General features: G+C 43.0%; 1 protein-coding gene across 1 annotated transcript in view; it reads right to left on the reverse strand.

Annotated features, from left to right (window-relative positions):
• ATG7 (autophagy related 7) overlaps positions 1-15,050 on the reverse strand; it is a 242,138-nt gene that overhangs the window by 194,216 nt on the left and 32,872 nt on the right. Inside the window, exons 8-12 of the mRNA XM_043968335.1 lie at positions 10,534-10,622; positions 8,576-8,697; positions 2,627-2,717; positions 2,354-2,498; positions 62-220 (exon numbers count right to left, since the gene is read on the reverse strand). Coding sequence (XP_043824270.1) covers positions 62-220; positions 2,354-2,498; positions 2,627-2,717; positions 8,576-8,697; positions 10,534-10,622 — 606 coding nt within the window. The remainder of the gene's footprint in view (positions 1-61; positions 221-2,353; positions 2,499-2,626; positions 2,718-8,575; positions 8,698-10,533; positions 10,623-15,050) is intronic.

The raw sequence follows: 15,050 nt of genomic DNA on the forward strand, positions 1-15,050 counted from the left end.
CACACACACATACATTTGGGGAGCAGGTAAGAGCTGAATTTCCAGAAAATCCTTTACTCACCACTCCTGGGAATATTTTCTGCAGCCTATCTGCCGCAGCAAGGGCCTTTGGCTTTCCTCCTCCCAAGCAGTCCTCAAATTCATACAAGGGCTGTCTCACAGGGTTTGAGTAAGAGATCTTTGCGTTGTCCACGAAGGTGATATGCCTGACTCCCCAACCCTACATAAGAAGAAAGAAGAGTGTGTTTTGAATGATCCTGTAAACAGGGAGTCACTCTGGATTCTCTCAAAGGGTTTTATAGCCATAGTCACCTGGGGACTTTAGAATAAAGGAAGGTTCAAAACCTGATGTACATTAAGCACTTTCTGTTTCTGTTTCTTTCTTTTTTTTCTACAGGGCAATGAGGGTTAAGTGACTTGCCCAGGGTCACACAGCTAGTAAGTGTCAAGTGTCTGAGGCCGAATTTGAACTCAGGTCCTCCTGAATCCAGGACTGGTGCTTTATCCACTGCGACACCTAGCTGCGCCCAGCGCTTTCCATTTTATCCTAAAAAAACACAGTGTCCTTTTTTGTTGTTTCTGAAAATAACTACATTGTTAAGTCTCTAGTACCTGGATATCATAAACAGCATGCTGGGTCAGACTGATGCTCTCACACACCACTATCTCTGACAGTAGCAACTTTTGTGGGAGTATCATCGCCTAGAGGTTTGACATATTTCCCCAACGCCAGGAGCTTCCCTCAGTTACTCACCAGAGGACCATCCCTCTAAATCTTTCTTGAACATATCTGTGTGTTGAGCCTCAATGACCAGAGATGTCATCTCCATGTTTACTGCTCACTGTGTAAAGCAGTACTTTTCAATTTGCCCTAAAATGATCTCAGGTGATCTTGAAAGGGGCCTTCCAAGATGGAGTGAATGAAATCCATGGAGAAGGATGAGCTGTCCATGTTCTTCCCGAGTTCCTACCCTCCTGTCAAAAAGTCTCCTCAGGCTTCCGAGCATCAAGGGCCCTTGAAGCCTCATGGCTCAATCCTATCAGAGAGGTTAAATAACTTGCCCACAACTGGTTAACAGTAGTGCTAGAACAAGTCCAAGTGTCCCAAGCCTCTCCCCAATTGAAGAGTCCTAGTCTTTCTAATACAGAGACAGTGTGGCAAGTGAGCAGAGGGCCAGCCAGCATTGACAGCAGGAAGGAGGAGGTGCAGACCCCACCCAGGCCCCTCCCACACACAAACACGGGCTGACTGGGTCACACAACGACCCAGTGTCTTCTCAGGTTCTAAGCTGCCGAAGAGTTGCTGATGTGCATTGGTGGAGGAAGGCTCCTCACCATGAGTGTCCCGTGCTAATGACACCACAGATCAACTAAAAGCTGCTTTGTGTACACTGTCCTCAGAGAGAGAAGAGCAGTGTGTGTGTCCTGGCGATCAATCACTTACTAGTCATGTGACCTCAGGAGAGCTATTAGAGAGTGCGCCTCTCTCAGTCTGTTTCTGTATCTGCAGAAGGAGTGGACTGGGATGAAGGATGTCTAAGGTATTTTCCAGCTCAGAGTCTATGAAACATCTTCATCCAGAAGTGGTCCTTCTGACTGTTTAAGCTGTCTGTACTCAGGAGCTTTTCTACCTCTGACGTGTTTATGTCTTTTTACTAAGGTTTAGCGACCAGAACTAAGCAGGCATTTCACCGTCAAACTGATTCTGATCTTACACAAGAGTAAAGTCATGCTTTTTGGCTTTATTTCCAGTGCCTTCCTGACGCTTGGCATCTGGGGTCCTTCTCGGCTTGGCTTAACAACATTTGAGTTTAGCCTCAATGCTCAACTATGACCCCTAGACTCTTCTACCAAGACACTACAGGGCCAAAGAGGACCCTGAAACAGGCTTTAACAAAAGGAGTAGTATCTGGATCAAAACTGTTAGCTCAGGGTCCATGAAGCTAAAAGCCTAGTTTGGAATGAAGTTCATCTGTCACTTCAGCTTTTTATTTCCATCAGAAAAGCATTTCCCTATGGAAGAGAACAGTGGCATGGATAATCCAAAAAAAATTTGTATTTGGTTCTAGATTATTTCTTTTTGAAGGATTTTAGCATTCCTTAAGCATACACTAACTAGACCAAGGGGGAAAGCAGTGGGATGTGCTGCGTCATGGGGAAAAGGACAAATGTGTGAAACACACACCACAACCAAGCTATATACTGGTCAGCACCTAAGTTTTAAGTTCCTGGAATATCACACAATTTGAATCATTACTCTGGAAGAGTGATGGTAGAAATGTAAATGAACACAGGAAGAGGAAATACAGCCTCACAGGCTAAAAGTAATTTCCATTGGCTACTCCACACCTACCATTAATGTCCTGGCTACATTGCAGCCCAGGGTACCAGCTCCAAGTAGCAAACATTTAACAGACACAACTTTGTCCAAGTCCAAAGTAGGCACCAACCGCCAACACATCAATTTAAGATTCAGATCCACAGATGACTCGGCCAGCCTGGATAATGGAGAGTAATAGCTCAGGATCATTAGGGCACTTTTCCTAGAAGCATTCACAGTGTATGCCAAGACCATGGCCCAGAAAGTCCAAAAACTGAACAATTTTTTTTTAAAAAGTAAACTTACCTTTTGGGGTCCATACATTCACTAAGGTTCACCATCCTTGGGCCCATGCCTCCTTTCTGGTTCTTTTCCCAACCTACAGCTTTTGGGCAATCTGCAAAGTTAAATAAAGGTAACAAAGAAAAGATGAAGAGCAAAATGTTAAAGCCACAGATTTCCCCTTTTAAGAGCCCAGATAAATGATATAGCACACATTCTCTTCCAGGACCCTGGTAAAAGCAAATTCCCATTTAACTGAAGTTTTTACATTTTTCTATGTTTTTGCAAAACTCCACTTACCAAAAGCCATGCCAGACAACCCCCTCTGCTCAAAAGAGCTAAAGGAATGGGGGCATGCAGGAGGAAAGTGAAACGAAAGAAGGAAAACAATGGCAGAGAGTTCAGGTCATGACATCTTTTTTTGTTGGTTGTTTGGTTTTGTTTTTTTTTTCTGCAGGGCAATGAGGGTTAAATGACTTGCCCAGGGTCACACAGCTAGTTGAGTGTTAAGTGTCTGAGGCCGGATTTGAACTCAGGTCCTCCTGAATCTAGGTCCAGTGCTTTATCCACTGCACCACCTAGCTGTCCCCAGTTCATGACATCTTGGAAACACTCTGGACTCCTTTCCCAGGTGTCTCAGGAGAAAAAGCTACCTGATGGTGACCTAGCTGAGCTATTCCTTTGCTTGGAGGAATTTGCCCAATCTCCTCCTTGTCTTTAATTGCTTTATGGTACTGCACTAATGCACTCTGATCTACATTACCTTCCTCCCTAAAAAAAGTAGTTTAACTTTTCTGGATTGACAATGCCCTTGGACCTTTTTTTTTAATTGGATGGCATCCCAAACTACAATTTTATGAATTTAGAAATTAAACAATTTAAAGCTGAGCGTGATCTCAAAGGCCATCTAGACCTAGCTCCTCACTGTTCAGATAAGGAAAGTGAGGCCTTGAGAGTTCAAATGACTTCCCCAAGGTCACACAGTACAATGACAGAACTGGGATCGAAGACCCTGAGTTGGCAGTGGATTGTGGTACAATGACTTCAGACATGGCAATAATAGTATTGCTGTGTCACAAAATTTCTCACCCATAACTGAGGACACCATTTGGAACCATGATTCTAAGTATGAGAAGACACATGCACTCTACTTTGGGGAGGTCTATACATTTTCAGCAAAGAGGTGACTCAGGAAATGTTCAGTCACATTGGGGACTAAGCTGTAATTAGTTTTTTCCTGGCTTAGATCTATTTCCAGCATTGAATACTTAAAATGGAAATGATATAGCTGGCACCATTCCCAGGGAATATAAGAATTTAAAATACCTTCTCTGGAAAAATAATTGAGGTTTATCAATCCACATTATTGGACTTTTTCCAATACGCTTATACTTAAATATGCAGGGCTCTTGGTAAAGCACAGAAAACAACTCAATCCTTCTCTGTCCTCCTCCCCACAGAAGCCTTTTCAAACGGTGCCATTTCAGGTCTCCCCCAGTACCAACTTTTTTCATACTTCTGGCTGCATACTTCATTGAAAAAATTGAAGCTATTTCTACAAATATTCCCTCCTTCCCCTTCTCCTTATCTCACATCCCTCAAACATCTAACCTATCTCTCCTTCAATGCAGTCTCTAATGAAGAGGTCTTCTCCAGCAGATTGCCCCCACTATTACCCCCACTCACTCTCTCCTCTTCAGCCTCTCCCTGCCTGCTGAATAAGACCATGTCTGACACCTGTTGTCTTCCTCCATACTTAAAACAAAAAACAAACCCAACCCTCTTCAGACCCTACTGTCACCACTAGGGATCTCCAGCCAACCATCCTTAAAGAGTCCTCAACTCACTGTCTGCAAATGACAAGTTATGATACCAGAGGATTTTAAGGGAAACGTGTTACCCACCTCCCGACAGTGAGGAGATGGACTCAAGATACAGAATAAGACATATTTTCAGACCATGCCAATCTGGGAATTTGTTCTTCTTGACGAAGTAGATTTGTTACAAGAAATCTGTCTTTTTTTTAATGGTGCTTGGGGGAAGATGGAAGGGAGAGGAGAAGTAGGAATAGGGCTGCACCCTGCTACCCATCCCAAAAAGAAAATCCCAACTCAAAGAATCACTGAAGCATGTTTTAAAAGCACAGGAATAAAAGGAAGGCCAGAAGGAGTCACAGACAGGTAAGACACCTTTGAAAGTAGCATAATGACCTCACTCAACACTTGGAAAAAAAAAAAACACAAAACAAAGCATGCATCCTGGACATTCACAAGTTCACACGCAATTCTCTTTTTCTATTCTACTATGTACGTGGAAATGTTTATTCACTTTTTAAGTTTAGAATAAAAATAAATTCAAATAAAAAATCTTTTTATCAACTCTTGGCAATCTGGCTGCTGACCTTATCTCTCCGAGGTTACCAGGGATCTCAGTTGTCAAAGATAATGGCCCTTCTCCTGTCTTCATTCTTCTAGATCTCTCTGGGGCCTCTGAGTCTGCCGGCCCCCCCCCCCCATCCTCCTGGCCAATCCCTCTTCTCTGGGTGTTGATGAGATTGCACTCTGGATTCTCCTCTGACGTGTCTGACCCCATCTCTCCACCTCCTCTGATGGATCCTCACCCGTGTTACAGTCACCATGCTCTGTCCTGGTCTCTCTTCTCTCTATATTACCTCACTGACTGATCTCATCAGCTCCCATGGTTCAGTGATCATCTCCATGCAGATGATTCTCAGCTCTCTACAGCCCGATCTGGTCTCTTTCCTAAGTTCTCGTCTCCCATCACCTCCCAAGATGCCTGCTGGGCATCTTGACCTGGACATCCCTGAACATATGGAAAGCAGAACTCATTATCTTTCTCTCCAAACCCTCCTCTCTTCCAAACTTTTCTATTACCATCAAGGGCACCACCATCTTCATACGTATCCAGATTTGAATCTTGGTGTCATCATTGGCTCTGACCTCTCACTCAATTCACATATTGAATCTGTGGCCAAATATCATTGCTTCTACCCTCCCCATTTCAGTCCCATTCCCCTTCTCTCCACTTAGACAGCCCATCCCCTAATTCGGAACCTCATCACCTCTCACCTAAACTTGGGACAGCCTTCTAATGGGCCTTGCTGCCTCAGGCCTCTTCCCACTCCAATCCATCCTCCCCTGGGCTCCCCAGATGATTTTCCTCAAGTACATGTCTGCCCGTGGAACAACTCCAGGGGGGCTCTGGATCACCTCTCAGATCAAATTCAAAGTGTTTTGTTTGGCATTTCCTGACCTTCCAGTCTCCTTATACTTTCTTGCCCTCCACAAACACTGCGTTCCAGCTCCCTCAGCCTGCTTGAGGATCCTTGGAACACAACACTCCCTCCATCACCCCTGGGCCTTTGCACTGGCTGCGTCCCATTCCTGACACGATCACTCACTCTTCTCAGTTCCACATCTCAGATCCCTGACGTTCCCCCCCCCCACCTCCCCCCAGCTCAGCTGTCACCTTCTGCAGGAGGCCTCCCCCCCCCTCCCCCGCCCATCAGCCTTTCACCTCTACGGCATGGATAGCTTGTATGGAGCTCTTTCTTTCCACATGATCTCCCCCATTAGAACGTAAGCTACTGGAGGACAGGAACTAGTTACTTTTTGCCTTTCTCTGTACAGCCAGCATCTGAACGGTGCCTGGCCTGTGGTAAATACTTCATCAGTGCTCACTACCTGAATGAAACCATTTTTAGACCCTAAAGACCCATAGTTTAGGATTGTCTCATTTACGCAGAGAGAGGATGCTGACTCTGCTCACATAAATAGCTAATATTGGACACCAAACATAAGAGGCAGCCTAAGTGTTCACCAAAAATACAAAGCTGATTTCTAGACAGACCAGTGTAGATGCTGCTCATCAGAAACGGCTCCTTTATAACCAAATAAGTCTACACTTGATGCTGACCCATTTCATCAAGGAGGGCAGACTGCTCATGCTCCCACCTGGGAGCTCCTGGCTGCTCGGCCCCAACAGGGCTCTTCTCCTTGGGCACTACCCCCATGTGTGACCTCTTCTTCTTCCTTGTGCCACAGTTTCCTCCTCATCCTGCCAGCACGGGTTACCCTCTATCTCACCCAAACCCCTTGTTTCAGGGTCACGGGCTCCAACCCCTTCATTTGCAAATGAGAAAAGAGTCCCGGAGAAGCTAAATGACTCCCCCAAATTACACAAGGGAACGGCTGCAGGGTAAGGGTTCCAACCCAAATTCACTGCACTGTATCACCTCCTCTCACTCCCGCAGTCTGAGATCTAGGGCTGGGAGGGGCCTGCGGATGGTGAGGGAGGAGAGAGACTTCTCCAGGGTTACAAAGAGAGTGATGAGAGGGGAGATCTGAGCCCAGGTACCGAGCCAGGGCCCTTACCAGGCTCTCCCTGCCTCACGACAAGACAATCACACAACGCAGTCAGTTTGTATTAATGGGCAAATGGGAAAAGACTAGAAGATTCTGTCAGGGTCCTCCCTCTAATTCTAGCAAGCGCCTTCCAGAGACAGCGCTTATTTAGTGCTTCTGTGTTGTATTAACTGGAATATAATAAATTGAGTGAATTTTGAAAAGCACGAACCAGGACAGATGAGGGGAATGTAAATCTGCCTGGCATCTATTCAAATCTCTATATACACAAGTGCACACACACATATGCACACATATGATGGCTCTTCAAGGACTCTCTCCAGCGAGCAAGGTATCACAGACAAGGGGCCACTCAGCCCTCTGTAAGGATCCCTACAAGCCATCTACTGGTTTATTTTTTAAATGTCAGTGCCATCTTAAGGTAGAGGTCTCAGAGATGCCAGGCTGCAGAGACAGTGGCATCCTGCATTGGATGGGGAAGGCTTCTCAACCAGGGGGTCCCTATACTAAAGACATCTCAAGCCTAGTTCCTACGCCTCATTATTTAAAGAAAAGACTTGGAAAAAATATCTTTGAAGAACCATATATGGTTCCAAAATATAACTCCCCTTAAAAGGTTGCCAACCTCTGGTTTACTAGAACAAATCTTTATCAAGTAACTGCCTGGGGAATGCATGTCATTTTAGAATGTGCCAGAAGAGGGCACTGGTGTGTTGAACACGTCTGAGGAGGCCAGAGGAGAAAGGAGGAAGCTGCCAAAAACTCAACTCTAAAAGGAAACTGAGGCAGTCCAGGAAGTGATCAAGTCTGCAGAGGCCCCACCCATTTCTGCCTGGTGGGAATGATCTCCTGGCATGGTTTCAACACCCCCTTACTCCCTGCCACCCAAAGGCCCCCAGACCCAGAATGCAGAGGTTGGAGCTGTAAGCAAAGAACATGTCCCTTTCACAATCACTCTTCCCATTACCAGCAGGTCCACTGCCAGAGATGCAGTTGCAGTGGATCAGCGAGCACTGGGCTCGGAACCAGGAAGATGCGGGTTCATATCCTGCCTCTAACACATTCCAGCTGTGCAAGGCTGGCACAGGCAGACACTGAGTCTCTCAGGCCTCCCAGCAACTCTCTAAGACCAGAAACTGGAGAGAAAGTTGTGGGTGAATGGCAACATGGGTGACAGAGGGCACGTTCTCACCCAGGAGATATCCATGAAATCATTGCTCTGGTCCTTATTCCCTACTGCATGAGATAGGCTCAGACGGCCTTCCGGGTGAGCAAAGACATGCAGCACATCAACCCCCAGATGTCTGGCATGAACCATATAAGGGAATGAAAGCTTTGTAGTTCTTTTTTTTTTTTTTAAACCTCTGCCTGAATACAATTCTCTTCATTTCCTAAGGATGCTTTTCATTTGCTCTCTTCTGAAGAATAGATTGATGGGCTCAGAGCAGCTGTTCTTGCCAGCAAAGATGGGGAAAGGGCTTGATTTCTGTCACCTTAACGATTGCAGAAGAGGAACAGGAAACGAAAGCAGTACCAACCAGCTTCTGTCTTAAAGACAAGAAGGCCGATCCTTACAATGGGTGATTACCTGAGTGACATGCTAGCCGTGGAAGCTGGACTTCGAAGATGATGCTGTGGGTGATGTCCCTCATCCCCTGCAGGGTCCGGTCCCGGAAGCAGAGGACTTCAACTGACTGGAAACGGTCACTCCTGTCATGGCCCCCATGCCCCAGAGAAAAAAATCAGATCAGAGCCCAAGAGAAGTCATTTTAGTATTATTGTCACCAGATGCCTTCACCTGGAAATGGCCTCATCCTTCTGAAAAGTTAAACGCCTTAACTTTTACTTGCTTCCAAGTACCCAAGGAGGAAAAAAGTGAGCTGATGGGGGTTTTGTGCATGAGTTTTTAAAAACACAACCACATTATATGTAAATACACATGTATGTGTGTGTGTATATATGTAAGAATTTTTTTTTTTTGCGGGGCAATGGGGGTTAAGTGACTTGCCCAGGGTCACACAGCTAGTAAGTGTCAAGTTGTCCGAGGCCGGATTTGAACTCAGGTCCTCCTGACTCCAGGGCTGGTGCTTTATCCACTGTGCTATCTAGCCGCCCCTATGTAAGAATTTTTACAAGGCAGAGTAAAAAGAGTCAAGGGAAGTCCTCTATGACATCATCTTCTTCTTCCCCTATTTGGGATCATATTGCAAAAAAAGCACCTCTGTAAAAAGCCCCAGAAACCATCTTTCAAGGTGTTTTATGGCACCTATAAATATTTGATTACAACTAAATGCCATTTTTTCCTTATCTGAAAGACATTAAGTGTGCATGTTTTTCATCACTAACCCGATAGAGGAAAACAACTCACTTTATTTCTTTCTGCCTCAGTTTCTCTGTATATAAAATGGGATAATAATTAGACCTATTTCCTAGGGCTGCTGTGAAGATAAAATGAGGTACTTAAAAAGTGTGTTGAAAATCTTAAAGTGCGCATGACTAATGTGGAAATGTGTTTAACACTATTGTAACGTATAACATATCAGATTGCTTGCTGGCTTTGGGAGTGGGGAGGGAAGGGAGGGAGAAAAATTTGGAACTCAAAATCTTACAAGAATGAATGTTAAAAACTATCTTTACATGTAATTGGAAAAAATAAAATACTATTTTTTAAAAGTAAAAAAAGCTTAAAGTACTATATAAATACTAGCTATTATTACAAATGACAACAAATCAAAACTAAATCCTGCAATTTAGTAGTAATTGAACTTAGGCCCAATAAGAGACAGGATAATACATTTCCCTTTCTTATTCCTAGAAGTAGAAAAATATGGATGTAGAATGTTGCCTATAATAATTAGTCAGAGTAGCTCCGTATGGCTAATTTTGCCTTTTTTTTTTCTTTTTTATTCTTTATTTTAAGGGATGGTTCTTTGGGTGGGGAAAAGAGGGAAAATATATTGGGAAGTGAAAGTGATATAAAAATACTTGCAATGCAATAAAAATGAAAGAAAAATGCCTGGTAACAATAAAACCATAATTTAACCTGAAATTTATATCTCTTTTTTATTGTGGGAAAGAGAGAAATGATAGGAAAATCCTGTTGGCAAACCACATCTAGTCTCTGGCAACACAACCTCCAAATTTCTGATCATATGCCCTTCCTGCCAGAAAAGCCTGTAGAAAGAAATGGGGCCCACCAATGATCTCAGCCCATGTCATTTATCTTTATCCCACTGGCATAAAGAAAAGGGCCTTGCCTACCTCCATCTGGTCCATTAACATTTTAAATCCAAATTTTAAATGACATATGACTAGTTTTGAACCCCTGCAGACCAGATAAAATCTTCAAAGGTGATTAAATTGGCAAGAACCTCTGGTTCATATGCCAAAAATGAAAAAAAAAAATTTAAAAGCAAAAGTTGAATAAGGAACTACTCTCAACCCCAATAAGATGTGTGTGCACACATGTGCATGCATATACACACACCCCTACACACCCATGCGCACGCACAGCCCCCCCCCCCCACACACACACAGAGTCAATACCATTTGTATGCTGCCAGGACCAATAAATTCCTCAATGGCCATCCGGGATATTGTGCTAAATTACAGGGATCATATACTCCAACTGTAATCTGTAAAAAGAAAAGAATTCTGAACGGGTCAAGTATCATTTCAGATACACAATACAGTAGTTGCTAATGCCCCATTTTCCTTGTTTAGACCATGCTGGGAAGCAGGAAAAATAAGACACCTGGAAAAGGGCCAAGGAAATGAGGCCAGGCCAGAAAACATACACTCACTTGGAAAGAAGAGTTTCATGTACGCTTAAATTCACATTCAGGGAAATGATATAAACGATGCCCAGGTATTAAGAAGAAAATCCCAGGAAGGGCCCTTGAAATCCATCTGTACTAAGATCAGACCATGAGAGGGGAGTTCGTCATATGTACAAGTAAGTCCAAAGTTCAATAACCAGCTGACCAATCAGCTAAGCAGCAGAAAATGAGGGGTTAACAAACCTGGGTTCTAAAGGGAAAGACTGAACTTGCTTGGAATGGACCTAGAACTCTCCTTGTACACACACCAGCCCTTCCAGGAGACCTAGCCACAAAGGAATACGGTTCCCAATGGAGCATGGGTGATTTTTAAAAGCCTATCGTGAATACTAAGATAAGTCTACTCAAGTCCTTCTTTGATAAGAGCCCTCATGGCATGGGGGTGACCATGGGTTCCAGAAGGTTCTTCGACTACAACACCATCTCTGACCAGGCTACCACACCAGAAGGTGTGGTACACGAGCCGAGAAGCAGCTTGTGAATCTGCTGTCTGAGGAGCCGTCAAGCCTAGCTTGGCTGGAAGGGAATGGAATGTGGGGCCAGAGTAGTACCTACAGACCGCTATCAGGGAGACAATGTGGATTCAATTCTGAGCCTGGCCCTTTCTACCCTCCTGAGCCAGGACAAACCACTCGACTTGGACCTAAGCATTCTCATCCGTAAAGTGAATGAGCCACACAAACAGCCTCAAAGGTCCTTTCTAGCTCTAAAGCTATTATCCTGTAATCCTAACTCACTTTTCTTATGATGCAGAGGCCATCAGGAGGTGCAGTAGACACAACACTGCACCAGGCCTGGCACAGGAAGACCTGAGCCCAGATCCAGCCCCTGGGCAAGTCACTTGACTTCTGTCTGCCTCAGTCTCCTTGACTGCATAATAGGAATAATAATGCACCTATCTCCCAAGGTTGTTAAGATCAAATGAGCTAGGGCAGCTAGATGGTGCAGTGGATAGAGCACCAGCCCTGGAGTCAGGAGTACCTGAGTTCAAATCCGGCCTCAGACACTTAACACTTACTAGCTGTGTGACCCTGGGCAAGTCACTTAACCCCAATTGCCTCACAAAAACAAACAAACAAACAAACAAACAAAACCAGAAAAGATCAAATGAGCTACCTGCAAAGTGTTTAACACAGTACCTTGCACATAGTAAGCATTCAAATATGTACTGAAAGGATATCATTAGGCATTTTATTAGATAACTATTGTTTTTCCTTCAAAGGCAGTAAACCATCAAATGTAATTTTTACACTGTATTTAGGTCATTTTTTTCCCTGTGGAGCATAATTCTATTTTGTAAAGCAAAGGAATAAGAAATATGATTCTCTTTTACAAGCATGTTTTCAGGAAAGTGAAGTATACCTGTATAAAACTATTTTTTTTCCTTTTCCAAAGAGATAACATTAATCCACTTCATTTAGACTAACCTAGTTTTATGTTTTTAAATTTTTTTCAGTTAATGAAGATCTACCTTCTCTGCCTCCCACCCCCCCACTGAGAAAACAAGAAAAACAAACCCCCTACCATAAAAATGTAGTCAAATGTTAGACATATCTATCTATATATAAACACATATGTATACTATGTAGGCATTAACATCGAATTCTTCCATACTATATTTGTAGTATATACACTTACACATATATGTATGCATGTCTGTATCTGCACTCTGAATCTATCACCTCTCTGTCAAGAGGTGGGTAGCATGTTTCATTATGAGTCCTCTGGAATCGTGGTAGGTTATTGCATTAATCAGAAATCTCAGGTTTTTAAAAATTGTTTTAGGGGCAGCTAGGTGGTGCAGTGGATAAAGCACTGGCCCTGGATTCAGGAGGACCAGAGTTCAAATCCAGCCTCAGACACTTGACACTTACTAGCTGTGCGACCCTGGGCAAGTCACTTAACCCTCACTGCCTCCTCAAAAAAAAAAAGGAAGGAAGAAAAAAGAAAAAGGAAAAGGAAAAAAAGAAAAGAAAAATTGTTTTATCTTTACAATATTGTTGTCATCGTATAGATAATTCTCCTGTTCTACTTGCTTCACTGTGCATCGGTTCACATAAGTCTTCACAAGATTCAGGGACAGCTAGGTGGCACAGTGGATAGAGCACTGGCCCTGGATTCAGGAGACCTGAGTTCAAATCCAGCTTCAGACACTTGACACTAACTAGCTGTGTGACCCTGGACAAGTCACTTAACCCTCATTGCCCTGCCCCCCCCAAAAAAAGTCTTCAAAGATTCTCTGAAATGGTCACCTTCATAATTTCATATAATACAATAATATTTTTCTACATATTTATCTGCCATAACTTGGCCAGCAATTTCTGAACTGATAGGGAATCTCTCAGTTTCCAATTCATTGCCACCACAAAAAAGGGAGGCTACATTTTTATATGGCTCTTTTATTGTTTGGGGGCACAGATCTAATATTGATATCATTGGTTCAAAGGGCATGCACATTTTGATACTTTTTGGGGCATAGTTCCAAATTGCTTTTTAGAATGGCTAGATCTCTTCACAGTTCCACCAACAATGCATTAACATAGCTGTTATCCCATAGTTCCTACAATATCATTTTCCTTTTTTTTGTCAACTCAGCCAATCTAATGAGTGTGAGGTGGAACCCCAAATTTATCTTAATTTGTATTTCTCTATTAGTGACTTAGAGCATTTTTTCATATACCTGTTTATAGCTTGGATTTCTTCCTCTTAAAACTACCTGTTCATAAGCTTTGATCATTTATCAAATGAAGAATGAATCATTCTTATAAATTATGTATGTATCATTTCCCTATGTATCTTAGAAATGAGACCTTTACCAAAGAGACTTGCTGAGAAGAATCCCCAATTTCTTGCATCTCCTATAAATTTAGCTCTATTGGTTTTGTTTGTACAAAAACTTGTGAATGTTAATCAAAATTATCTATTATCTATTTTACCTCCTATGATGCTATCTCCTCTATCTCCTGCTTGGTTATGAATTCTTCCCCCATCCAGAGAACTGAGAGATAATTTCCTTCTTGTACCCCTAATTTATTATGTGTGTAAGTATATGTGTATATGTATATGTATGATGTATATGTCATGTAGTCATTTGGAATCACCTTTTTTACATAGTGTAAGATGTGCCAGACTACTTTTCAGGTTTCCCAACATTTTCTGCAGATGCTGAGTTCTTACTCCAAGAACCAGGATTTTGAGGTTTACATAAATGTTACATGATATGTGTATATGTAATACTTAATAATTCAATAAAATGTTTGAGGGTCGTCTATAAGCAGGGCACCATGCTCAGTTCTGTGCAGACCATAAGGAGCATAAGCCTTAGTTCTTGCTCTCCATGAGCTTCTGTTCTAACTGGAGAGATGACATGTACACAAATAACAACAAGGCGTCACATGACCAGCATAACTTGACTGATAGAGAGGGACTCATCTACTCAACAGGAGCAAGTCTTCTAGGAAATGGCCCCAGGTGAGATCCTGGATTTTCTGTCACTTATTTTCCTGCCTTAGGGAGTAGCTCTTTACAAGTCCTGAGAAGGCAGAGATGACTTCTGGCTAGGGTGATCAGGGAAGATTTCATGGAGGAAGAAGTCAGCCTAGGCTTTGAAGGAACAGTATAAGTACAGGCACTAAGGTGTGCAAGTTTAAGAAGTACCTGTGGATGATAAATAGCTCAGTTTAATGGAGGCAAAGCATTCACACGGACAAACAATGAGAATGCAATCATGCAGGAGAGGCTGACAGGCACAAGGTGGAAGGCCCCACATGCCAAGAGCTAAGCTAAGGAAGCTGGATTATATTGGGCAGGAGAGTAACCCAGATAAAGTGATGCTGTGGTAAGATTCATCTGGCAGCAAGGTATAAAGGAGAATAAAGGTAGAAAGAGACAGCAATCTGGGAGAACAGTTAAATAAACATTGTAAAGGAAGAAATAACAAGAATCTAAATAGAAGAAATGCAAGAATGATTGATTTGGATGGGGAAAGAGGGCAAGAGGGAGTGGATTAAAAACAACAGGTTTCAAGGCCTTAGGACAAGGGAAATGACATCACCCTTATCAAAAATAAGGAAGTCAGAAGGAAAAAGAAAGGGAACAAATGCAAGGCAGACAGAAATATTTTAAATAGACTTTAAGTTAATAAATCTAAGAGTTAGAATTTTACTTATAGCTTATCATCATATAAAACCAAGGGGTTCCCCTCCCCCCAAGACCACAATCACA

Source organism: Dromiciops gliroides, chromosome 1, assembly GCF_019393635.1.
Source record: "Dromiciops gliroides isolate mDroGli1 chromosome 1, mDroGli1.pri, whole genome shotgun sequence".
Classification (NCBI taxonomy): Eukaryota; Metazoa; Chordata; class Mammalia; order Microbiotheria; family Microbiotheriidae; genus Dromiciops; species Dromiciops gliroides.